Here is a 25276-nt window from a genome sequence, read left to right as displayed (position 1 = left end):
AGCCTACCCTTTATTTATAGGTCCATGGTTCCCGTTCAGTGTTATGGGGAGAATGGCAAAAACAGGGTTTAACCCCCTTTTCTCAAAATTTGGGACTTATTTCAGTAACAGCCTAATAAAATGACACATATTACTATCATATAAGACAAAAGACCATTGTGTATCACGTTTCGTGATACACAAATACGTGGTAGTTGTGTCTCGTAAAATGATTTACCTATCCACAAATGCACATTAGGGTAGGCTACTTGTGACTCATAAATGGTTATTCACACGGATATTCATGATCCACAAATTCATAATGTCTGCCTTTGTCTTGTAAAATTAAATCAACACTCACTTTTACACATTTGTGGATTTCTTAGTGGATTTTATCCAATATGTCCTACTGCTGGAGCTGTAAAATGTGAATGCGCAAGACTTAGAATAGGCCTATGCGTAACCCACATAGGACGATTCACGTTGCATGTTCCGTAATCCACAATAATTGTAACTTGATTATTTGAAATAATTGCAAATGTAACTTTGCAATCAAGATCCACAAATACATTTTTAACTTGTCTTCTAAAATGCTATCCACACTTTCTTTAAGAAACAATTGCGACATGACCTTGTCTATACGCATTAGTGGATCTCGTCGAGGTCTGTCCAATGCAACTGATATGTAAAATAAAAAAGGTCTGCAAAATCTGGATGCGTACATAACATGCACCTGTAGATGGCGACATGCATATAAAAGGAAGTGAGTTTTATTCTAAGTTTTTTTTTCTTCACACTTTTTTTACCTACATAATTTGTATGAGACATCTGCTTATTATGGTTGTGTGTGATTATGCTGATAATCATATGTAGACCTATTAGTTTCTATTTGTCAATTTAGGTTTCACATTTTTTTAATTGTTTAATTAAAGTAAAAAAAAAAGTAAAATATTGAATGGGTAAAATACAAAGTATAACCCAATATATTATGCACACATTTTTGTAGCATTGGTTAACATTGTTATAGAAACATCATAATTGCAATATAGTTCCAAGGTGCTGGCCCACACTATAACAAATGAACAGTTACAGTTAAAAGGGTCAATACAAATTAAGCTGTTATTCTCTTTATTAGATCCACTTTCTAGTAAAAAACAATGGTAAGGATAGCAATAGCTTATCTACCTATCACCCTCCTAAAATAACACATTATGCTAGCACTTGCCTGCAGTTAAGCAGTGGTGTATCGGGCCGGACCAGGACAGGAGCGGAAGGGAGAAACACCACTGGGGAATTCAGAGAGGAAGACGGGTGTATGAGTGGGTTTGGGCTGGGTCTTCACCTCCTCCAAGGCCTGCCTTTTTCTCCGGTTGCTCTTATTGTAACGGAAGTCGTGGGGAGGACGACGTGCCAGAGGGCCCCCTGTCTCCTCCTCTGAAGAGGAGAAGTCGTGGTAGTGCTGCGGTCGACGTCGAACCGGCGCTATCGCTTCTGATGACTCGCTAGAGGACGAGATAAGGGAATCCGAGGGCAGATCCACAATGGGAGGATCGGAGGTCACAGGGTCAAAGGGTGCCAGGTCAGTGAGCACCTCCGTAGGAGCCGGCGGGGGGAGAGTAGGGTCAGAAATGACTTGAGGTTCAGTTTCCCCTCTGGGGAGCGATGTGGGCGGCCACGTACTAGCCACAGGTTCCGGAAGTCTGTCATGACTCTGGGGCTGCACTGGTCTGGATGTGTCAATGCTCTACAAAATGATAAGAAGATGATATGAGATGATAGAAAATTAGGAACAAGGATGTCTCATTTCACAGCATGCTCAGTCATGCTCTAGCCGACGCCTCTGACTAATCTGAGAATCAAAGGAAAGCATGTGTTGTTGTAAATAACTGTTAAAGCGCCAAGCCTTCAGGGGAAGCTCTGTTTTAGTGCACTCAGTATTCACTGTCAGTTTCCAGAAATTTGTCTGCCTGTTCTAACTTAAAAAAAATAAGTTATTATTCACCTATACTACAGTACCTGAGGTCTGTCTGCCTGGGTCTTTCTCGCTAACAAAACTACAAACCCATACAGTCATGAAGGATCAAGTTGTATTAGTGATTACTGTAGAAAAATAAAAAAATGATGATGCAAATGATACCATGGTGATTCTTAAAGCATAGCTTTGTACTGGTTATATCAAGTGGGCTTTTGTGTTTTTGGAGCTTGGTGAAAATAGTAGATTAAATGCTCACATCAAAAGTCTTAGCTGTGTGAAACAGTGGTTTACGGTTTTAACGTTAATTATGACCCTGTTCCATGTAGACATGCCAGAGCCTGGGGCAGTCTATACTGGAGCACTGGTATAACTAAACAGACCCATCATTATTGCTAGCTTGATGTGTGATTCCCATGCTATAGCAGCGTTTCTGACTCGACATTCCTTTTTCATTGTTTGTAAATTTCTTCTACTTAACTTTCTCTCACTTCAACCTTGCAAAACCACTATTTATTTAATGTTTGGTCCTTTGGTTTGGGAACTTGATATAAGACGATCCTCTTCCTAGTTGTTCAAATAGTCACTTAAAATGATTGCTCTGCTGACATTTTGGGTGACCATTTTGTGTGTGTCTCTCCCTTTTTTTATTTAGTCTGAGACAGAAAATTGCAAGCAATTTTCACGTACCTGTAATTTGAACATCTCACAGAATATTTGAACTTCAGGGTTTATCTTCAAATCACCATACACTGATCCTGCACAGAAACCTGCGGTCTAAGAGCACACATAAGGAATTAGAATGTCTGCGAGGCTTTCTTTCATATTATTTATATCAGCACTGAGTTAACGATATAGCGGTTTGGAAAAAATGTACAAGACATACACCTCCCAAAATATTTGCATTTGCATTTAGCATTTAGTATTGGGCAATGCATCCAGCATCTTGACCGCTGCCTTCTACCTGTGTGTCAGATCCAAGGGTTAGTCGCTGGCATGTCCCGCTCTCTGTTAGTCCGTATGGACACTGCTGAACTGTGTACTCCACGAAGCTGGCCTCCACCGGTCTGACCTGAAACACACAAACACACACACACACACACACACTCAAACAAACACACTCAACAAACATATAGGGTAGATAGTGTCCCTGGTCTCATTTTAGTTTCTAGAGCAGAGTAATTACAGGTGTAGCTCCTAACATTAGTGAAGGTTCCATTCTACTGTGCCTTTTTCACCAATAGAGATAAGCTATACCCGAGTCACCAATGAATTGTCCCTTCTGGGGACAAAGAATGGAGAATGGGCCAATGGTTGTGAATATATCCCACACACATCTTTAGTTGCATTCACAGAGTTGGCATGACCTAAGACAACGGGCCAAATAGACTATGAATCTGCACAACACACGTCATGGCCACAGGCTGATAACAACTAAACGTTGCCCCCCCCCCCCCCCCCTTCCTGAATATTACTGAGACATATAAATGATCCATTCTAACACATAACACATGTTCAGCATGATATGCTGAACACCGGGTTGCCTACGTCAAAACATGGCACCTTTTGCCTTAACCAAAGGGCAAACTGTTACAATCCATGATACCATAGGCACAGCCAGCTAAAATACGCAGAACATCATCAAGATATCATCATATCACGAGATATGGCAGACAACTCTCAGTCCAAACTGTGGAAAAACACAGCTTCTACCAGAGAAGGAGCCACCTGTATAAATACGCACACACACCCTAGATCGGTGGACAATTGGAGCGGCTCATTAGACGAGTGGTTCGAATCTCCCTGTGCACACTGACTAGACCAATTGTAGCTGCTTGCAAGACTGTGCTTTCTATCTTACTTGAATAAACTGTAAACTTAACTGAAGCCTCATCCTTGTAAAGATCCCGGCATGGTGGAGCCAGTGGTGATCCAATGGCTGGCGACATAAAGTATTTTACCGAAGCTAACCTGGGCCGAGGCTCTGGTGATCTTCTTCACGCCCAGCTGCGCTGCCATTGTGGACTTTCTCTTGTAGGAGGACAGTGTGATCCTGGCTGCGTCCACGGCCACCTGGCTGTCGGCTGGCAGGAGGAGGGGACAGGTTGGACAGGTCTGCTGCAACTTCTCTGGGGAATCTGTTGGTTGAGACGAGTCACAAATAGAAAATATAATCGATGTGTGGACAGCTGCTGATGAATTAATTACAACCAACATATCCATGTCGTTATAGGCTTACCGATATTGACCTTTTACCCATACCCTTGTTAAATATAAATGCTACCTATGCGCTGCAACAGTGCTAGTTATTTGTTTATACATGTATTAGCCTAAAGAAACAGGTAGTGAGCCAGGCAATCCATGAAGAATGAAGAACTAGACTGCCAGCATGGACACTAGTGGCGCAATTCAACCGGAGGGTGTTGGTCGGTTCAGTATGCAAAGGTGCAGCACGGTGCAGCACGGAACTCTGACATGGCGATCTTTCTGCTCTACTTCGCCGCTTTTTATCCAAGGGGAGGATAACAGCATCGAAAGAGGTGAAAACCATTATAAGTCGGGGCATGTGGAGAGTTTCAGTTATGCCGATGGGGAGATTGTCGGTCTTGTCCACACCAGTCGCAGGGAGCGTGACTTCACATACATGTAGTCTTTCTCATTGTGTTTTCTCTACAGCCTTTAACTGAACAATTGCACAATAAACGGTCAAACTCTTGACATTATCATTTAAATCCACAAACCAAATATGTGTAATATGGGGCATATAAAGACTGGGACCAGAAAATAATTACTTTCTCTGCATTGAAACCCATTCATATTTTACGATCTCATAGGTCCCATGGGGGTCTACCGGAAGGGGCGGGACTTCGCCACTCTATAGAGCCGTACTTGTCTCTCAGTACTTTGGGTACTGAGACACCTGAAAGGGTGCTGGCAAGCTACACATGCTGTCCGTTGATTGGTCGTCACTTCCGAGCGACATGGGGATAATAACAAACAATAGGCATGTTTCGGATCAAGCATGCGTTGTGTTGCGTTGCCTCGCATAACATAATGCATTCCGGGATAAAAACATCAGAAATGTTGGTGATAACTTCCCTATGCGACATTTCACATGGCTTTAAAAACTTGTGCATATGGTCTCAAATAAATGTGGACATATACACACAACGTTGCCCTAGTTGGTTGGAATTACCACATGGAATTTCCCACGTGAGTAATGACATAACTCCTTTCAAAGAGGCGTGCCCTCTCCCAAACTATGCTTGTTCAAACTACGAGAAGTGCACCTGTCTGACTTGACGTGGTGGGAACTTGACGTGTTTCTGAATAGTTCCGGCAGATGTTCTCTGGTCTCGTGCATGCATGCGCTCAAATGCGGACAATCTGAAACACGCCTAAACACAGTACCTGCGAAAGCTCGGTTTATTGAAGAAAATGTTGAGCAAAAGTTTGACGTCCTTCTTGGATGTCCTACATTGTTGCTCTTTGTTCATTGTGTCGCGTTCTTCTTTTTCCTTGGATTTTTTAGCAGGCTACACTGTGTCGGGCTGCTATGAGATCAGAATGCTGACGATGCTAATGTAGCTGCTGCGGCTATCGCCATCCGGCCTAAACCCGCCCTACCATAAGGGTACTGTCGGCGGTGGAAACGCGAGCCGTAACTGAGCTGCGCCAAACCACACCTTCACTACACCACCAAGCTGCACCAAACCGACCTGTCTCTGCCGGTGGAAATGAGCCATAGGACTCATCTGATACCAGCTGAGCAGCTGAGAACACCACACCAGGGACCACTGTCTTTCTTGTCGCTAAATCGCTAACATTAAGTATGCCGTCCTCAAAGCCTAAGTCAGTCAAAGCAATGTTGCTTGAACCACCAATTAAAGGTTGTAACATGACAATGATTTTGAACTATGCTACTACCAGATTGACATCCACATCAGTAGTTTGTTGAGGTAGAGAGAAAGGGCAAGACAGACAGAGAGAAATTTTCATCTATTCAGTATAAGCACTGTAAATCATACAGTATGAATCGTAGATTAATCCTTTATGATGATAATGCAGCTATAGATATTACCTGGGACTAGAGTGCAGTCATAGCTGTAAAGGTAGGAGAAGCCCTCTGGTGTGTGGAGAATGGTGGTGTTGCAGTTGCCAGAGATTTGCTGAAAAGAGAAACTTGTTCAAGCGATGAACAACGTCCTATACAATTCAATGTTTGGTTTAGGACTTGGTGTGTACACTAGTATGAAAAGGACCACAGATACGGAGCCTTTTTTATAAACAGACAAGCAACACTGACACACACAAATGCACACAGACACTTGCATTAAAGATAAAAGTGTGAATTATGACATAGTATGGATTTTCTGTGTGTGTGTGTGTCATACTGTTTCCATGAATGGTCTGATGTCACAGCGTTTCCATGGTTTCGGACTGCCAACATTACACTTAGTCTCAAGTACGTCTAGGTCCAGGTAATACACATTCCCTGCTGGACCCTGATGCACACAAACAGAAACACAAACACAAACACAAACACACACACACACACACACACACATTATGTTTTTTTTAATGATAGCATTTGCAGTTTGAGAGTGGAGGCAAATTTAGGTTTCCTGAAGTCTTGAATCAAGTCTTTGTGTATATAGGAGAGTAAAAAAGCCAAGATGGCCTGAACAGCTGTCTGTATGGTGTTTATGGAGCCTTCTTTGTGGCAAGCGTGCGGTTCCTGGATTTCTGGACTGAAATAACCACTCAACACCAGCAACAACATGTTGCTGGTTATAAGACAACACACCCACAGTCTTACATGCATGTTTTATAATTTGTTAAACATCAACAAAGTACCAACTAACTCCCTAACTAGGATAAAATCATTTCAACTAAATTAGGAATTATAATAACTTCAACAGGGGAGACATTTCCACCACCAACATAGACAGATGTGGATGAAGCCCGCAGGTTATAGTCTTTTGCTGAACTGATAAGCTGTTGCACTCTAAGTTAACATCAACAGGCAGCCTATGTTATTTAAATAAGGATTGTTTTTTGATAAACTGTTGAACTCTGAGTTAACCTATTTATAGCTGTATTTTTATGAACTTTTAAGCTGTTGCAATTTGAGTAAACCTTAAACTAATATTTGTATTGATCAAATAAATATATGCACTCTAATGTCGTTGTAGTGTTTTACAGTATCTGTAGCTATTAATGTGATGCTCATAATTTTCAAGGCATATTTTTCCGGCCCCTCATTTTGGATCATTTCCACCAACTTGCCCCCATTCAAAACGAATTGAATAGCCCTGCTATATAGGGATAAATTAGGGCTTTACTGACCTGAGCGTGCAGGTGGACGTTCGCGATGTGGTTGAGCGCGAACTTATAACCTTCTGTCCGGTCCTCGTTGATGTAGGTGACGGCCAAGCGGGAGAGCTTCTCCACAGCCTTGTCGTTACAGGGAATAGGAGCCAGTTCAACGGGAGCGAAGCCGTCCTGACCACACAGACAAAGCGTCTGAACAGATAGCAGGTAAAATAGCGTTATTAACGTTAACGGGATGGATTTGTCCATGTCAGCGAGATAGAAGAAGAGCCGAACTTAAATGTGGCAGCAGGCAATGCAGTCGAGGCGTCGTTCTGTGCTGTTTTCGGAGTTTGGTCAAAGCAGGCAAGGACTTTTGGAATGAATCCAGAACAGGGCTTTTGAAATGGAGCCAAGGACAACGTTTATTTGCACTTGCAGCCATGAGGTCTAGAATGTGTAAATTATAGTAATTATATATTTTTCTAAGATACGCCTATTTCAATAACAACTGTAAACGTTACTTACATGGTTTTCGTTTGTATCCCAAAATGTAGGCTATTGTAGGTGTAACAGGAGTTAGAATTAATCGTTGTTTGAATTTCTACAAAATAAATGTTTGTCTTGTAGATGTGTAGTTTTGTTGCCACCTGGTGACTTAATGGCGCAACTGCATCCATTGTTCCTTTTCGTGCACCGTACACGTCTCGGCACAGATGAATGGTGAATACGCGTGAGCAATGTGGCCAAATATATTATGTTTAATTGTTTTGGCTCGTTCTGTACCAACGAGTGTCGCGTATTGTGAATGTATATATTACTTGTACGCAGGGGTGTAGCACCAAATCCCCCCCCCCCTCCCCAAGCTTAGCTTACCATTATGATTTAACCATAATTCAACTGCCGATTTAAGCTACTGTATAGGAAAACACAACCACACAAGACTGTATTTACCCGTTATATTTCCAGAGTGAACAAGAATAGGACATATTTTTCCAAGTAATACTATAAGGCATAAAACAAGCTTAAAATGCCGTAGTAGGCCTAAACATTTATTTAACCATGGGCGATAGCATAGCCTACACTGATTTTTTTTTTTTTTTTTAGAAAATGGTTAAAAAAAAAAAAAAAACATATATATATATATATATATATATATATATATATATATGTTTTTTTAACCATTTTCTAAAAAAAAATAAATAAATAGAAAATATATATATTGAAATAAAAATAATTAGACCTGCCCGCACATGTTTTTTTTTTGGACCTGCGCAGCTTTTTTTTTGACGTGCGCGAAAGTAAAAAAAAAACATGCGCAGGTCCAAAAAAAAAACATGTGCGCGCAGGTCAAATTATTTTTATTTAAATATATATATTTTCTATTTTTTTTTTCCAAAAAAAACATGCGCACGCATTTTTAAAAATATTTTTTTTACATTTTTTTATATAATTTTTTTATATAATTTTTTTTTTTAATGATTGACACGATTTGTGTGTCACCATTTAAACCAGGTAGGCTTTAATGAATGTGGGGTTCACATGTTGTGTTAATTAATCACGTGTTTTATGTAGAACGTCTATGTATTGCAGAGATGAATATATCTAAGCTGGAGGTCTGAAAATTGATTGATTGCAGTTGCTTCATGGTTGACACGATTTGTGTGTCAACATTCAAACCAGAATAAATAGCATCAGCGTGAGACAATCCCTGTAGCGGTGTCGTCCTTCCCACGCAGCAGACAACCGCACAAGTCTGCGGTCGAACACAACCAGTTTAGGCATATGACAATAAAAGGATTTACGCATTTTTAAATACAATGTTGTGTATGTGCGTGTGCTTGCATGCCTGTGTGACGGAGTTGAAATTCCCCTTGCAAGCCGGTTTTGTGGTTCTTCCAAATTGTTGTCGGCAAGTTGGGGAGGCAGAGAGTGACACCTAGTGGTTGGCTGCGGTAGGCAGAGAGTGACACCTAATGGTTGGCTGTAGTAGGCAGAGAGTGACACCTAGTGGTTTGCTGTGGTAGGCAGAGAGTGACACCTAGTGGTTGGCTGTAGTAGGCAGAGAGTGACAATTAGTCGTTGGCTGTGGTAGGCAGAGTGACAGCTAGTGGTTGGCTAGTTCCGGGTGTTCTGCCACCTTCATGCCACGTATTTTCAATTTCTTTGAAAAGATAGGCCTAGTAAAGGCAGCCAGAAAAGAATATTCTAAATTGACTAACCATAGTATTTATCTCAACAGAGGTGGTCTCGCCTGCCTGCCTTAACACCTGAGCACCCACATCAACTACTTCTTGCGTCTATGCCATTCTTGCAGATGTTTGTTTGCTCTAACAGGGACATAAGTGGTGCTGCTTATATACCCTAGTACTACTGGAAGGCCAATCCTACCAATCAATTCATACGTTCAATGAACCTACTAATAAACTCACCTGAATAGAATTTATGTGGCTGACAATTTCCCATGCAGCAGTCTTTGTGCCAAGACTTGACTATCAGTAACATTACTATTAACATTAATTTTACCATGGGTTTTTGGAAGTTATATTTGGGTTTTGGGGAAATTGTTACATATTTATTATATAAAAAGTCAATTGTTAGACCTACTTTCTCAGACATGAAGGGAATTACAATTAAAACTGCACGCAGTGATGAACGGGACCTCGCACCGGCTTGCGGCCGCGTCACGTGCCGTTGTAACATGTGCGCACACATCAGCGCACATTTTACGACGGCACGTGACGCGGCCGCAAGCCGGTGCGAGGTCCCGTTCATCACTGCGCTGAGTTTTAATTTTAATTTTTTGCGAATGTATGTAATCTGTAGAAGCAGATGAGATAAATTTGTTGAAATACAAGTGCAAAAATTCCATTCAAAATGGCCAACTTTGACGGCACGCCACGGACACGCCCTTCAACGTAGAGTCACAAGTTTTATAGCGTTCATTCAGCTCCATTTTATGACTGTACTGACCAAATTTGAAGCAGATCCGATAAATTCCCTAGGAGGAGTTCGTTCAAATACAAGGCGAAAAAAGCGAAAATAAGACCACGGAATTCAAAACGGCCAAATTTGACGGCATGCCACGGACACACCCTTCAATGTACAGTCACAAATAACACGGCGTTGGTCGAGCACCATTTTCTTCCTGTACTGACCAATTGTGAAGCAGATCCGATAAATTCCCTAGGAGGAGTTTGTTGAAATACAAGGCGAAAAAAGCGAAAATAAGACCACAGAATTCAAAATGGCCAACTTTGACGGCACGCCACGGACACGCCCTTCAACGTACAGTCACAAATAGCACGGCGTTGGTTGAGCACCATTTTTTGACTACTGACCAATTGTGAAGCATATATGATAAATTCCCTAGGAGGAGTTTGCGAAAAAGTGAAAATTGCAGCAGAGAGTGAAAAAGAAAAAATGCAAATAGCCGACTTCCGGTGGGTTTTGGGGTATGGGTCCAAGAGGCTTTTCTGTAGGTATTGGCACGTTGTACGTGCCTACCGAGTTTCATATATATTGGTGAAACATGGCACAGGGGCTGCTTTTTAAAGTTCCTGTAGGGGGCGCTACAAACATGACAACCACGATATGTGAGCTACAGGCACCAGTCTACACGTGTCTTGTGAATTTCATATTCATAACTATTACGGTCTCCGCAGAGTGATTGACCATCCGCTGGTGGCCATTTTGTTTTTCCAATCGACTTCAATTTACTTGAGCAGTTAGAACTTTGGTCCCCAACGGCCACTGAGTCGGTCCTGCTCAAATCAAACATTGCGTCTATGAACTGTGGCTATTTTAGTAACAGGCCACACCCATTTTGATGGCACGCCCCATTTGAAAAAATGTTGACTTTATCTTGTTCAGAATTTGATTCTGAACAACTTTAGTAGAGGGGTCCAACATCATAGGAGTCCAACTTCATGTAGATATGTGCAATTTACTATTTTTGGGGTGAAAAACACACCCCTTTTAGAACTCAATGGCTCATGGGTACTTTCAACTTTATTGTACAGACTAATCCTTATGTCAGATTGAAGATAATGGGCCATAGATGATATGTGCCAAAGGATTTTTGTCAAAGTTGAAAAACCTGGGATCCTTGGGCAATTTACTGTAGGTGATAAGTGGAAGTGATAAGTTAGTATCTGCAAATTTGTTCATCATGAGGATTTGCATGTGTGGCAAAAGTTTCATGAATGTAGATCAAACCGGTGACGAGATATGCTTGTGTAAAGGTTGAAATTTTGGTATAGTTGGTATAGCGCCACCTTGGGGCCAATGTGAATTTGACGCATAGAATATCAAATTTTTCAGCAGTCCCACCAAATGTGCTAAATAAAAATTAGTTTTCGTATATGTTTGGGGGGGGGGGGGGGGGGGAAATGCAGTCAAAGTGGCTAAAAATAATAATAGGGAAGAATAATAATCGACCCAATAACAATAGGGACCTTGCCGGTTTCGGCTCGGTCCCTAAAAATAAGCCATTGCCAAGAATTCTATGACACACTCTGGAGGCGAGATGTTGGGTCTGCGAACACTACATTGGCACGGCTCAATCCAAGGGGTGGGACAAACAGTTGTCTTTCAAATATTCTCTGCACGCAATAGGATAGCGCAACAATCAATCACGTAGCAGGGACCGCACAGACCGTCATGGAACCGTCGCAACTCGATGTGATTGGCCTGAGTTTGGTTTTTCCAGCTATCGAGCTAACGGCGAGTTGCTAGACTCCCCTGCCTGCAAATAAAATTTGCTGCCGCCATGGGTGTCTAGATTTCTATGCTATAAATACCCCAATTCAAGATTCAACTGTGTTAAGTAGGCCTACACCAACTTTTAAATTGTACATTTACAAACTATGTTAAAAAGCAAATGGCAACTCAATACTAATCCTTAATTTTCATCAGTTTCTTCTTTTATTCTCCAAAAAACATGTTATTTGTAGTTATGTTTGTGAATACAGGTCTTCTTGCTCCTTCAGTGGTTTGCAGCATGCATTTTGGTGTCTTAAGCGCACACACACAGGTCTCCTGGGGCACATCACATTTGTAGGTCTGTGACTGAGGGAAGCAGCTTAGCGATGTCCGTCAGGAAGTTGGCCATCTGCGTGACAGGGTTACCACGGAGATCCAGGCTCCTGAGTTTAGGACAGGAGGCAAGCGGTGCAAGGTTTTCCACCTTGGAGATTTCTGCGCATTCAGGGATGAGGAAAAACACGGCCATGTCCGAGCCCTGCATCTGTGGCTGTTGAAGTACTGTTGAGGGTTGCCCATGAAGCGAAACTCTATATCACCATCAGTAGCCATTACCTCTCAGAAGAACCTTACCTGTGAGCTTCTTCGAGACATAATGGTTGCTGGTGATGACAGCTGGCTGAATGATTGAAGCCTAATATAAACAAGGACTTGTTTGTATCTTAAGTGGTATTAAAAATTAGGGATGCACCGAAATGAAAATTCTTGGCCGAAACCGAAAACCGAAAATGAGGAAACCAAGGCCGAAAACCGAAACACAGAAATAAATTATTATGCCAATTATTAGTAGGCCTACCATTGCATTTATAGCTATGACTGTGTACTAACCTCACTAAAATCAAGGCATTGAAATTCAAAGAATAAATCAATTACAATTATTAAAAGTATAAAAATATTTATTTAGCACTGAAAAAACAACACCGTTTTCCGTTTTGCACTTTGCAGACGGTCCCTAAGCTCGCGGATGATAGCCGACAGCTCATAGAAGCTGTCGGCACTTTGCGGACGGTCCCTAAACTCGCGGCTGATAGCCGACAGCTCATAGAAGCGGTCTCATAGCGAGCCGTCGCTAAAGACGGCTCGTTTGGATGAAAACAAGGTTGTAGCTGGTTCTCTAGATTACTAGATTTAGCTACACGTTTTGCAAATCGCTATCCGTGGGTCTTTTTCAGATATATGGAAATATGCCCACACCGCAAACATGTTGGCGCAGAGGCGCTTATCCAGACAAGCGTGTTCTGGCCGCGGTTTTTGTTTGCGTCATCACAATTTCCTGTTTCGGCCGTGTTGTTTTGGTGATAAGTGTTTCGGCCGAATGCCGAAAATGCGCTTTTGGGCCAAATTTTCGGTGGCCGAAATTTCGGTGCATCCCTATTAAAAATCATACTGTACTATGCAGATTCCCTTTAACACCAACTTCTATCACATACTGAAATTGTCAACCGCAGTAATTATGAATTGTTGCCAGAATGTTTATTCTGTAAGTATTTTAGACCTTCAAAAATGTGAAAGTTATGCATTTTTCATATTTATCTCTTTGAATAAGCTTATCTGGCTCATATTTTATTCAATCTCTTACTGGCATCTGGCCCCCAGACAGATTTCCAGTGGACCTGGCCTAGGTCAGGCCAATTGCCACCATTTATCTAATATGGGGAAAAATGAATACAATGACTGTATAAAGGAGCGCCCAGCACTGTGTCAATGTTTCTTTGCGCTGATTGGCTGTAGGTCTAGCCAACTGAGTCCAGAGGCATTTTGCATTTTTGCTCTGGCGATGTCAGGCTTATGTTTCAGTGCACGCGAGCATGCACACGGGACAAGCCCATAAGGCGAAGCCTAGAGGGATATGCCTACAATCATAGAAGTAGAGTTATAATAACATAACTATAAGCATAGATCAGTTTTTTCTTCTCAAACGCATTTAAGGATACTGTTATTCTTTAAGGAAATCTCCTCCAATTTGGGAAGCTGATAAACCCCTTCTAAATCTTCTATGGAATTGTTATCAGCTTCCAAGACCTGGAATAGAGAAAATAGATAAAAGAGTGTCAGAAATTACTGTACAGAAAACTTGATATATTAATTATGAGTGTTTGAGTTTTTAACTATATTGTTAGAAACTATTTAGTTTAGTTTTGAACATGGATATGGAAGTGTTTCCACATTAAATGCCTGTATAAATCCTATGTTTGCAGATTGTCTTCGTCTAGTGTATATTTATATTTCCATCAAGTATTTGTTACACAGTTCTCCTACCTCCAGACACTGTAGCATACAGAACTGAGGAGGCAGCCTCTCCAGCTCATTGGATGAAAGGTTAATATGGGTCACCAATAAGAGCTGGTCCAGGTGGCAAAGAGTGCTCAGCTTCTGTTTAGATCGACAGAGAATGGAGACCCATTTGTATTCAGAGCCTTGCATTAGAGCTGACCATTAAGGTATTAAAGATTAACAAATACAAAACAAGACCAGATGCACAGTCACCCAGCATGATATAATAACCCACCTTGTCTGAGATACGGAAGACCCGTACCTCCGCATACTCCATTTTAAGAATTGTGTTTTCAATGATGAATTTACTGCACAGGTCACCGTAGTAGGCAGACCGCATGGAATCCACTTCCTGGGGGAGCAATCAAGTCATGTTAGTGTTTTCTTTACTAGCTACTTGATGTTAATTAGAAGGTGAAGTGAACAGCCCAGCAAGTAACCGGTAGTCCACCCAAAATTTCAAGAATGCTTTGAAGTTGTGGTGCAGGGGTGGACCTGTAGAAGACCTCTAGTAGCTCCAATGACTTACCTTTAAGGTCTCAAAGTGAGCCAGCGTCTCCTTCTCGTAGCCCAGGGGGTCTAGCGCCCTCATCAGGAGGACAATGGTCAACAGGCACCCTGCCAGAGGAATGGAGGATACCAAGTCCCAGAATCACAAACACAATGCGGCATGAGCGGATACTTGTTGTGTAATCTAGTGCAGCGGGACCGGGGCGGACGTACATTTATTCAGAGGCTCCAGTTCTTGGAGCTGGTTGCAAGATTGCAGCTCAGACTGCAGAACTGATGTCTTCTCCACCGACAGCTCACTCCTAAGTGCACACACACACACACACACACACACACACACACACACACACACACACACACACACACACACACACACACACACACACACACACACACACACACACACACACACACACACACACACACACACACACAGCTTGTTTTTCCATTATAAAATGGTCATCGCTCTCTTTTTAACTATGAACTACGGCCTTGCGCTTTGACATGGTTAAAGATAGGTCTGTTGGGGATGTACATTCCAGGTCACATTTTACCATTATGTGTAGTATTTCACTAGCCTGGGTATACCCATGCTGCCTCGTCAAATTTCTGTCGCTCTACATACGTCATCTGATATAATTGATACGATTTGCTATGAGCTACATACAGACGCATTTGATAGACAATCGTAGCGCCCAATAAACGGCTCTGGGCATTCGTAAACCACGCCTCAAATATGAGAAAATGAATGTGTGGTTCCCAGCGTTAGCCAGGCTAGTATTTCACTATGCCACAGCTAAATTACATTTCTGTACACACTACTACGTCAATTGGTAGACATTGATGCAGTAGTTACAATTGGGTTTAATAGGAGAGTCAGAAAATCACTCTAGGGTCAACCTATCAGATATACATTTTCTTCTCGTATGACAACAACTCAGGGGTTCCGTTACAGCATAACTGCATATAAACATTTTTCCATTTTTAAATGGCCAAAAATCTGTATTTTAGGAAACACATTATTGGCAGGCCAGTAGCCTCATAAATCCAGAATGCACTTTACATTTGGCTGGTAGATAGCCTTTGTCACGACAGAGGGAGGAGATTGTGGGAAGCCTGATACGACAGCCAGTGACCAATTACAAATCATGATTCAAGTAAAATATTACACGTCGGAAATCAATGTTCAGACGCTTTATAATAATAAACTAAGTATTTTAGCATGTATTATTCCTTTAGGCATCAGAAAATGATGTTCCAGTAAAGTAATTTCAGTCAATTGATTCCTTACGTTTTTGGATGTCCACTTATAACCACTTATAAACATACCTGAAAAGCTCCAGGTCAGTGGCAGAATCCCGACACCAACTCTGGGTTCGCCCTGTGTAAGGGAAAGTTAAAGATGGCATTGTCTTATAAAATAAAGATGGCGACAGTGTGCTGCGATGATACAGCTAAAAAGAACACAACATATGAAAGAGCCAAGATCTCAGCAACATCCCACCAGTGTAGAGTGCGCAGTCCCTGTGCGTATGATTCTCCGTCCAGTGCACGGTCAGGTTGTGTTCGTTGCCAATGTCACTTATGGTACCAGGGGGGAGATCACAGACCTAAACCCAGGTTAAGGTTCTGCTAACTGTGATTAAAAGATTATCTATTCAATTTGCCAACCTGTACACCATGTCACATTGCTTCATGTCAATTGTTTAGCGGTAGAGATTCTAGCGCCCTGAAGGGCAATGCATGTTATTCATTGGCACATATTTCCCAGTTGTAACGGGTTGAAATCAGACAGATTTATTTCTGTATACAGTATATCTTTTCCCTATTTAATGCATTAATTGCAACCTTTTCCACATCCGTTAATTTCATACCCATTCCTCACTAAGAAAACATTCTCACCTGCTCCACTATTTACAGAGGTGAAAGGTTACAGCAGGTGGTGTTTAAGGATACCAAGACTTTCTTTGAAATCTGAAAGAAGATAATATCTTCTTTCAGATTTCAGAGAAAGTCTTGGTTGCACACAAACAGACCAGGTCAAGCAAAAGGTAAAGACATCTATATTCCTCTGTAGGGATCCTTTCATAATATTGTTGGACACTTATTATAATCAGAGCCCGACATTCGTAAAAACAGGCAGTTTTAGAGGAGGTACATTGAAAATACTGTCCCATAGGATTACATTGCAGCCTGTTTCGCTCCTGCAATGGCTGAAGCTCTCTCGCTAACCGATAACGGGTGCCTGGCACGGTAATCTAATGATGTCTGATGTAAACGTCTGATGTCATTTGATATGGTTTAAATAAGTCTCCTTAACTGACATAACATCGAACATCTATATTGCAAATGTGGATGTTCGAAGAAGAAGCTCAAGGAGGAGTAAATTACACAGCGTTTCGGTTGATCACATCTTAACACATCTTACAAATTGTTAGTTTTTTTGGACTTTTGAAAATAATCTGTTTACCCTCCTGGACTCATTTGGATTATAAATATTAATAATTCCAAAACAGTCATATCAGCGAGTGATAAACGTTTTTTTGAGATGTATTCAATATCCACTGAATGTTTGATGAACGGTGAAATAACAGGCAGGAGGCACTGAGTGCTGCGTTCAGACAGAGTCTACCTGCGCTCTGTTTACAGAGTGAATCTCTAGTGCATTCCCGTTAACAACAGATGTTGCTGGTGAGCCTTTCAACTATTATAAGTATGTTTCAAACCAAGCCGCCCCACTGTAACTGTAAAAAAAAGAAGCTGCATGGGCCCAGGCGGTGGGTCAACTTTGCTTGTAATGCCCTGGCAGACGGCGTGCAACCCATGTCCCCTAGCATTCCTCATACCACTGACCAGCCCTGAGCAGCATGCTGGGAGGCTTGATCAGATTGATCCAAAGGATACCCAGACAGGGCTGTGTCTCAAGCGTGGATGGACGCTCCTCCATTCCACTCGCTGGGGCTGCCCGTCGAGGACCAGCATCAGGCCAACAGCCCGCTCCTGAGACAGGGGAACGCAGGAGAGTCAGGCTCACATTAGTGGTGGCTCAATCGCGAATGAATCAGTTCGAACGAACGACTCTTTAAAATGAATGAACCGACCCGATTCGCCGCTCTCGTTCGTCGTCATTCGTCTCGTTCGTTCTCCGAGACTCGACTCCCAGCTCCACCCACTAGTCGCTGAGCCTCACTGACCCGCGAGTCGCCGTTCGTTCACTGACTGTGTTTAGCGGTGAAGACTCGAGGACTGAGAAGTCACGAGAGTCAGCCGGGCAACAACATCCCGATTCCGAACATGAAGCACTCCTCAGCTAAAAGGAACTTAGTTAATGTTGTATTGATTGATGACCGTTTGCACCATTGCACAATTGTGATTAGTTTGAGAATGAGAACGAGGGAGGAGCCGAGTCTGACCGACTCGGCTGAGAACATGCATTTGCGATTCGTTTGAACGAGAACGAGGGAGGAGCCGAGTCTGACCGACTCAGTGACTGAGAATCATGATTCACCACTACCGGAAATGGGAACGAACGAATGAACGACTCTTCTTGGCAAACTGACCGGTGCGAACTGATTCATTCAAACGAATCATGAAATCCACCACTAGCTCACATCCCATTGTGTAGCAAAGGTCACACGCCAGTTAAAATGTGAAAAGGAATATTCATAATATATTTACAGTATAACTGAATAATAACAAGAAAACAAATCCACCATGGATTTTCTTTGGTATTCTAGATTTATGGTAAATAGGACATTGATGGTTGTAGGGGGACATACGGCGTTTGGCCTGCAGGTGGGGCTGTGGAGTCATGTTTGGAGCACTACGGATCTGTCGGGTTGATTGGGTCTGATTGCGGGCACCTGCTCGTAATCAGACCTGCCAGGGAGTGCTTATTTATGTTTCTGCTTTGTGCCGCAGTACAAAGGGGAGGCTATCGTGAGCGAGAGCTGTTGCACGCAATACCGGAAGCAGCAAACAATTTTGATCATGTGCCACTATTCATGGCATGCTGTTATTTCTTTATCATCATTAAAAACAGATTTTGCTTTGACAATTTGTGAGATTCAATAAATAATCTTTGACATAGGTCATATTTAATTGTATTTATAATTTCATTACCTTCATTACTGATTAATTGTTATATGTAAGTCAAGTTCTAACACCATTTAAATAAACATAAATGACAAATAATGCAATTGCCCTTTGTTTATGTGTAAGCATACTTTTTGGACAGTCTGCTGTGCGAAATTCAACAATTGCCAATAACCTGGGTGTGGCATTTCCCCTTAAGTTGGTGTCCCTTGAATATTGTGGATTGTGGTGTGTCTTAGATGAAAAGAAGTTGGGAAACATCATAGAGAGGTATGGTAATTTATGAAGCTGGTGTTTTTTGGTGGTTGGTATATTTCTTTGAGGTGGGTCACTTTTTCTAAGAGGACATCATGTGAATAAACTCACGTGAACTGGCTTGGAGAAACACACAGCCACCCTCTCCTCCTCTCGACTGACGTACACACAGCTGATCATCTCCTCCCGCTCCACTGTGGGAAAAAAACATCTTGAGAACATGTGACAAAGCCATGCAGAAACCTAAATACTTTTTTTCGGTTAATACTTACACTGATAACAGAAGATGTGTGCTGAAAGGCATGTAACCAGGTGCTAAATGCGTGTTGACACTCACCTCTGCCCAACAGCCAGCGATAGTAAAACCAAGCACTCTGGTCATTGGGATCCGTGAAGAAGGCATTTTGCACAAGCTCATATTCTAGAAACACAACACATACACAAGACACAAAGTTTAAAAGCCTATTAAAACCACCAAGGAGGTTCGGCAATGTAAAAGTTCGGCAGCACCCCGTCTGTATGACACCACAACTACATGGAGACGTCTGGTGGAGGAACCGATTCTAGCGTACCTTTGAGCAGCTGCTCCTCGCAGACGCGAAGTTTGTTGGTCTGTGGGGAGGCCTTGGCCGGCTGGGGGGTGGGCGAGGGGGGCTCGGGGGACTCCGGGTGCAGCAGGGGCAGCAGGGTGCTGCGGTAGTGCCAGCTGGAGTAGTTGGAAAAGTTGGAGCCAATGAGGCGATCGGTGAAACGGAGCTCCTGATCCACAGCCACACCAGACATCCTCACCACCACCCGCCTATAGTCCCAGCAGTGAACTGGGCCGCAGGAAGAAGACGATAGTGAGATCAAACATATTCAGCATTTCTTTATAGAGCTTTAGAGAGAGGCAGGTCCAATTCCCCCATAAAACAAGAAAATGTAGGAAACCCTCTATCTATTCTCTTTTAAGCTTGAGTCAACCTTCATTCGAAAACTGCATAGACTAAAAAAGCTTATTTTTTTACTCTCTCTCGCTTGACCTTTCCCATACTCACAGTTACGCTCGTCCAAGCTGAGGCAGCGATCGCACAGACTCAGTTCTCTGGCCCAGTCGGGCCGGGGCAGACGGGCGGAAACCCACCCTCGGTGGTGCCAGCTTCCATAAGACTTGGGGTTCTGCCTCAGACAGCGTTCCACGAAGGAAAGTTCAGACTCATAGATCTTCTGCACATCGTCCTCCTCTCTGCGGTCGGGAGAGGGAAACACCAGAGGGACAGGGAAACTCTTCAATAACAGGGAGTTATTGAAGAGTTAACACTGTATAGTTTACACGGTAGAGTATGGATTGCTGATGGATGTATGATTAAAGTTTTTTGTAGTTAGCTGACCTCACAGTCTCCAGATGCAGCAGAATCTCTCTCCTATAGTTCCAGAGGGTTGAGAAGTCAGGATTGGACGACAGCAGCTGCTGGGTTAACTGTAGGGCCTCCTCGTCCAAAACCCCCTCCTTCCTCTGAAAGAAAACACACATACTTGTGAGCGTGCGTGTCAAAGAGAAGCCATGAATTTACAGAGGCAACAGGTGGAAATGTATAAAAGATAGCCTTTCGTCAAAGTAGGTCAGAAGACCTTTTATATCATGGACATCAAGCTTCATACTATCCTCCCACTTGCCATTAATCATGTGTTACAGCTATGCCAATATGTGACACATGTGGCAATCCATTAAATGATATATGTATGTGTGTCCCGATATGATTTTGTAAATCAATTAGCTACTTTAACCCAATTTATCTATCCAGCTCTCTTGTTAACGATGGTGTGCATGTTTTCCATTTTGGGAAAGCTAAATTGAACACTAAATTGAACATTTAATACAAAATAAACATAACATGCATCACTAAAGTATTAAACTACTCATGACCGCAGACATACCTGACTGAAACAGACATCTCGTGCGGTTACATAAAGCTTTAGTTTCTTCTCTCGTTCCTTCCTTTTCTCCTCTTCCTGCTGCGCTGTAGACTTTACCTTTAATCGACCGTGCTGCCAAAGAACCACAATGGGAACCCATCATGTGTTTACTGTCATTTGAATTTAGTAGTGGCTATGACTTGCCATAAGCAAATTAATGAACTATAATGAATAATGCGTCGCTTACCATTCTTATCTGCAAGAGCTGCGTTTGAAACGCTGTATTTAAAAATAAAAAGAGAAGTAGATGAAGGAAGATGCATTTCTAGGTCCCAAATGACGTTAACGTTACTGATCAATCTGAAATTTATCAAATTCTACAGCTGCAGTTTAGACGGATAATCTGATGATAACTCATTATATTGTTCATCGTAGATGTTCAAAGTGAGATGATAAATTTGAAAGTAATCTAACGTTAGCAAATGTTATGTTGTCAATCAATAACACTGGGTAGGTAAAATGTTACATAGTCATTTAACGTATACTGTTGAAAGAAGAACTACTTACCTGAACTTTAAAGCTGATATCTTCGTTTAATAAATATATTGGAGAATACCGTTTGATTTGCCTATGTCACTGTATGATTAATAACTGCAAGTTGTACTTCCGTCTATTTAAAATGACGTCAGGAAAGGGTATAGAACGCATAGATGGAAATATGTTACTTGCTGACATCTAGTGGACAAACAAAACCTTTAAATTTTGAAAAAAATCCAAACACGAGTGTTAAATTAATTGTTATAACAATTAAAATCTCCATGCGTTAAATGATATGTTCGAATAGAAATATAGGACGTGTCATGCTGGCTCCAAGTTCTGTGTCTACACCTTGGATGTGGGTATACCCATCAGAATCCACCAGAGGGCGCCAGTGATCTCCACCAATGATCTCCAGCTACAGTTTCACTTCGTGCTGCGAACAGTTTTTCATAATATGATCCTTGTTTCTACGTTGGCAATACCTTCATAGCTAGGCTACGTTTTAATTGTTTTTGATTAAATTAACAAGTTAACAATCAAACATGACCTGGCACTAAAATATAGTCTACATATCTGAACAGACAGAAAGCCTTTTCAGCTAAACATTTTGACTGTGTTGCTGAAGTCTGTCGCTGTCGTTGATCCGACTCTCAACTTGCAAAGGCTTGCTTCAGTGCATGTTTTGAATATGCATGCGTGATGCGGCTGTGTGTGAAAAAAAAAACAGGAAACGGATTTGGTGGATTTCTTTTGATATGGGTATTCCCCCTACTGATAAAGTGGAACGAATTTGATGATGAAGCAATGGAAAGAACGCTGGACTAGTAGACCAGTCATACTGGTGTGTGTGTGTGTGTGTGTGTGTGTGTGTGTGTGTGTGTGGGGGGGGGGGGGGGGGGGGGGGGGGGGGGGTCCAAACATTTTTTTTAAGATGAGGGGGACGTGAACCACAAACATTGATTTCGTGTCGTTTTTCAAGTAGGCCTACTCCACCCAAGTTTTTGACAATACACTCTAATTGTGCCGCTAAGAATTGTGGCTTTCCGACGTTCCTGACGTTCCTTGTGAATTGCCCACGCTGCCATCCACTGTGTTGCGCCGCAGATTTGGAGGTATGGCGAGCATCACAGACTGTATGGCATTTGGCTAGCTCAGGTTACTGCTACTACTGCCTCATTAGTCCACTGGTCCAACCTCCCCCCCCCCCCCCTCTCTCTCTCTCTCTCTCTCTCGCTCTCTCTCTCTCCAGCTCTCTCTCCACTCTCCTCTCCCCGTGCTCCGCTCCTTACGGTTTCTTTCAGGAAGCGAGGTCGGCTGACGCTCTGCTAGTGGAACGAGAGGGAGAGACGATCCGTTTGGGTTCTTCAATAAGAGAGAGGGGGAAAGGGGGCTGTGATAGGCATGGCTTCTAAAGACATCACTGGCACTTGTTTCGTCAGTCTGAGCAAGGAAATTACAGGTGGGTCTAGGATGCTCTTATAATTTATTTCCCTTCTCAGTCTCTCATCTCTTCTGAGCCTCTAATGCTTTTTTCACCATGCAAGTGTACAGTAAGTAGCCTAGGCTTTGGGACTAAACAGGCGCATTGCATGGTCAACATAGGATTTTTGTTTTGTTTAGGTTCAGGCTTCTGTGATACATTACATTCAATGTGGTATGATATCCGTGCTTAAATTATTAAATACATATATACACGCATGCCCTTCTCCTGGTGTTTCCTTGGGGACGATCATGTTGTAAAATCCTAGCCTTAGGCCACTGAGGAAAAGGGGCGTTGTGAAAATAATCATAATAGCCGTGGAGGCTTGTCGTGGGTATTAACCGGTTATTTCTCATACATTTGTTACGTTTATTCGTAGGCCTACATTTTCGTATATTGAAATCCAATTTTGTATAATAAATAAAATAATTTTTCGTGTTCACGAGGTTGAACTATTCAGAATTTGATGTATCGCTGAAATGACCGGCGTCTGTGTGCTTGGTGTAGCTCTGGTTTGACATCCCTCAATGCCAGAGACTGACAGGAAAACGCTTGGAAACTAGACGAATCAAAATATCACAATTATATAGGGATCCATGTTTTCCCATTAAAACCCAACTAACTGACAAGCACAAAAAACACCTCCTTCAAAAAGCTGTAAGGTAGAGCAAGCGGGACTGTAACCCCCTCAGCATAAATGTAAATTTTTCTTTCTGAAATGTCAAAAGTCCTAAAAAACCTTCACAGGTAAATGTCAATTATCTCTCTCTTCTCTCTCTCTCTCTCTCTCTCTCTCTCTCTCTCTCTCTCTCTCTCTCTCTCTCTCTCTCTCTTTCTTCCTCTCTCTCCACCACTAACTTAACATGATCAAGGTGTAGCGGATAGACACTGTGTTAATGGCTCCATTATGATCGTGATTGATTATGGCCCTGGCGTCAGTCACCTGACAACCGCCACGTTGATTCCATCACCGCAGTTTCTGAAAGGAACAGGATATCTAGATATCTAACAAGATTATTTTCAGGGATGTAGCGTACATACAGTCAACATTGTTGGCTCTATGGTCAAAGTCATGGCACCTGTCTCAATTAAACTCCACTGTGTTTGTTTTAATATATTTTTGGTCTGTGTATAATATTGCCATGCCATGGGTCTTGTGGTTGGAATTGGCATTGCCACCTGTCAGCTATAAAAATCATTTCTGTGAGAATATCTGTTTCTAGATCACTCTGCCTGCCTCTGTCTGGTGCCGATTTCGATTTTAAGCTGTTCCTGCCTAAATTCTGACCAATCAGAGCATCTCCTCCGTGACTTGTCTTGGGGATTCCTTTTTGCCCCTCAATCACAAGTGTGTAATGCAACACTTTGCAATGGCGAAGAACCAATCAGAGGGAGGGAGCAGAGAGGGAGGGGACATATTTTTGCTTGATTCGATTCAGAATCCTGCTCTTTTCTGCCTTCTCTATCTCTACCACTGTCAAATGTCAATTGACTTACAGCAGCCTTTAAGTAATGTCATGGTTAGATGTCATGTAGCCTACTCTGTTAAGGTTCAACACATTGAATCAAAATCACAAACCAGTATTCTAAATCAATTTGTACACGTATTACATTGGCTCATCGTCAAGTGTGTAACGGCAGTTAAAGCCTGTTGTACCAGCAAGCATCCTGTCTGAACTGTGAAGTAGTTTCTGTGTGACAGTATGTGTCTCTATTACTATTTTGAAGGTGACATATTATACCCTTTAATGCTTGACACACTCAATTAAAGGTGACATATTGTACCACCAGGTGTGAGTGTGATTAGCCATTACAAGATTTGCCTCTTCTGACATCACAAGTGGGCGTGTTACCTAGATGTATGACGGATAGATGAGCAATGTTTGCAACAGTCCACTGGCTGGTAGACTGATCTATCCAGCACACATCTAGGTGGACACGCCCACTTGTGATGTCAAAAGAGGCAGATCTTCAAAACGGCTTGTAACGGCTAATCACATTCACACCTGGTGGTACAATATGTCACCTTTAATTGAGTGTGTCAAGCATTGAAGGGACACTTCACCCATTTGCATCAACCTTTGTATCATTAGAAAGCCAGTCATATTTATGAATGGCCATGCATCATTCCCTCATATTCCCCTGAGACGGCAGAGATCTGTATCTACCTCTAACACTTCCTGCTTTAAATTACGCAA

The 25276-nt window shown here is 42.2% G+C and overlaps 3 protein-coding genes across 3 annotated transcripts in view; 1 reads left to right on the top strand and 2 right to left on the bottom strand.

The window, feature by feature from the left end:
- Window positions 1-733: 733 nt before the first annotated feature.
- On the bottom strand, window positions 734-7607 carry LOC311352893 (fetuin-B). The gene is made up of 7 exons (XM_084472722.1): window positions 7301-7607; window positions 6346-6456; window positions 6033-6120; window positions 3923-4089; window positions 2916-3023; window positions 2642-2728; window positions 734-1723 (listed from the first exon to the last, which is right to left on the bottom strand). Exons 1-7 carry the CDS (start codon window positions 7532-7534, stop codon window positions 1211-1213), a joined length of 1308 nt encoding a protein of 435 aa, XP_084328848.1. The 5' UTR covers window positions 7535-7607; the 3' UTR covers window positions 734-1210.
- Window positions 7608-12173: 4566 nt separating this feature from the next.
- Window positions 12174-21730, bottom strand: rabggta (Rab geranylgeranyltransferase subunit alpha). The gene is made up of 17 exons (XM_084473395.1): window positions 21626-21730; window positions 21306-21337; window positions 21080-21190; window positions 20533-20657; window positions 20200-20387; window positions 19735-19980; window positions 19500-19583; window positions 19274-19356; window positions 17717-17812; window positions 16317-16422; window positions 16142-16193; window positions 15026-15114; window positions 14832-14920; window positions 14538-14654; window positions 14288-14401; window positions 13963-14050; window positions 12174-12463 (listed from the first exon to the last, which is right to left on the bottom strand). Exons 2-17 carry the CDS (start codon window positions 21306-21308, stop codon window positions 12315-12317), a joined length of 1740 nt encoding a protein of 579 aa, XP_084329521.1. The 5' UTR covers window positions 21309-21337; window positions 21626-21730; the 3' UTR covers window positions 12174-12314.
- Window positions 21731-22881: 1151 nt separating this feature from the next.
- LOC311353662 (capping protein, Arp2/3 and myosin-I linker protein 3-like) overlaps window positions 22882-25276 on the top strand; it is a gene marked incomplete at its 3' end in the record, with an annotated part of 40959 nt that continues 38564 nt past the window's right edge. Inside the window, exon 1 of the mRNA XM_084473558.1 lies at window positions 22882-23057. Within this exon, the coding sequence (XP_084329684.1) occupies window positions 23000-23057 (58 nt within the window). The 5' untranslated portion in view covers window positions 22882-22999. The remainder of the gene's footprint in view (window positions 23058-25276) is intronic.

The sequence above is a fragment of the Micromesistius poutassou genome, assembly GCF_964030765.1.
Source record: "Micromesistius poutassou genome assembly, chromosome: 9".
Lineage (NCBI taxonomy): Eukaryota > Metazoa > Chordata > Actinopteri > Gadiformes > Gadidae > Micromesistius > Micromesistius poutassou.
The sequence above is the reverse complement of the archived record's forward strand: the minus strand, read 5'-3'. Positions and strand labels throughout refer to the sequence as shown.

Excerpts from the sequence above, each read along its gene's own strand:
- rabggta (XM_084473395.1), bottom strand. Across the intron at positions 20,388-20,532 it reads CTGCATCTGGAGACTGTGAG|AGAGGAGGACGATGTGCAGA; the intron begins GTCAGCTAACTA and ends TCCCGACCGCAG. Across the intron at positions 12,464-13,962 it reads GATTTCCTTAAAGAATAACA|AAATCTCCAAGGTGGAAAAC; the intron begins GTATCCTTAAAT and ends CTGAATGCGCAG.
- LOC311352893 (XM_084472722.1), bottom strand. The coding sequence starts at position 7,534 with ATGGACAAATCCATCCCGTTAACGTTAATAACGCTATTTTACCTGCTA. Across the intron at positions 4,090-6,032 it reads TGACTGCACTCTAGTCCCAG|ATTCCCCAGAGAAGTTGCAG; the intron begins GTAATATCTATA and ends CTCAACCAACAG. Across the intron at positions 3,024-3,922 it reads TCACCAGAGCCTCGGCCCAG|GTCAGACCGGTGGAGGCCAG; the intron begins GTTAGCTTCGGT and ends TGTGTGTTTCAG.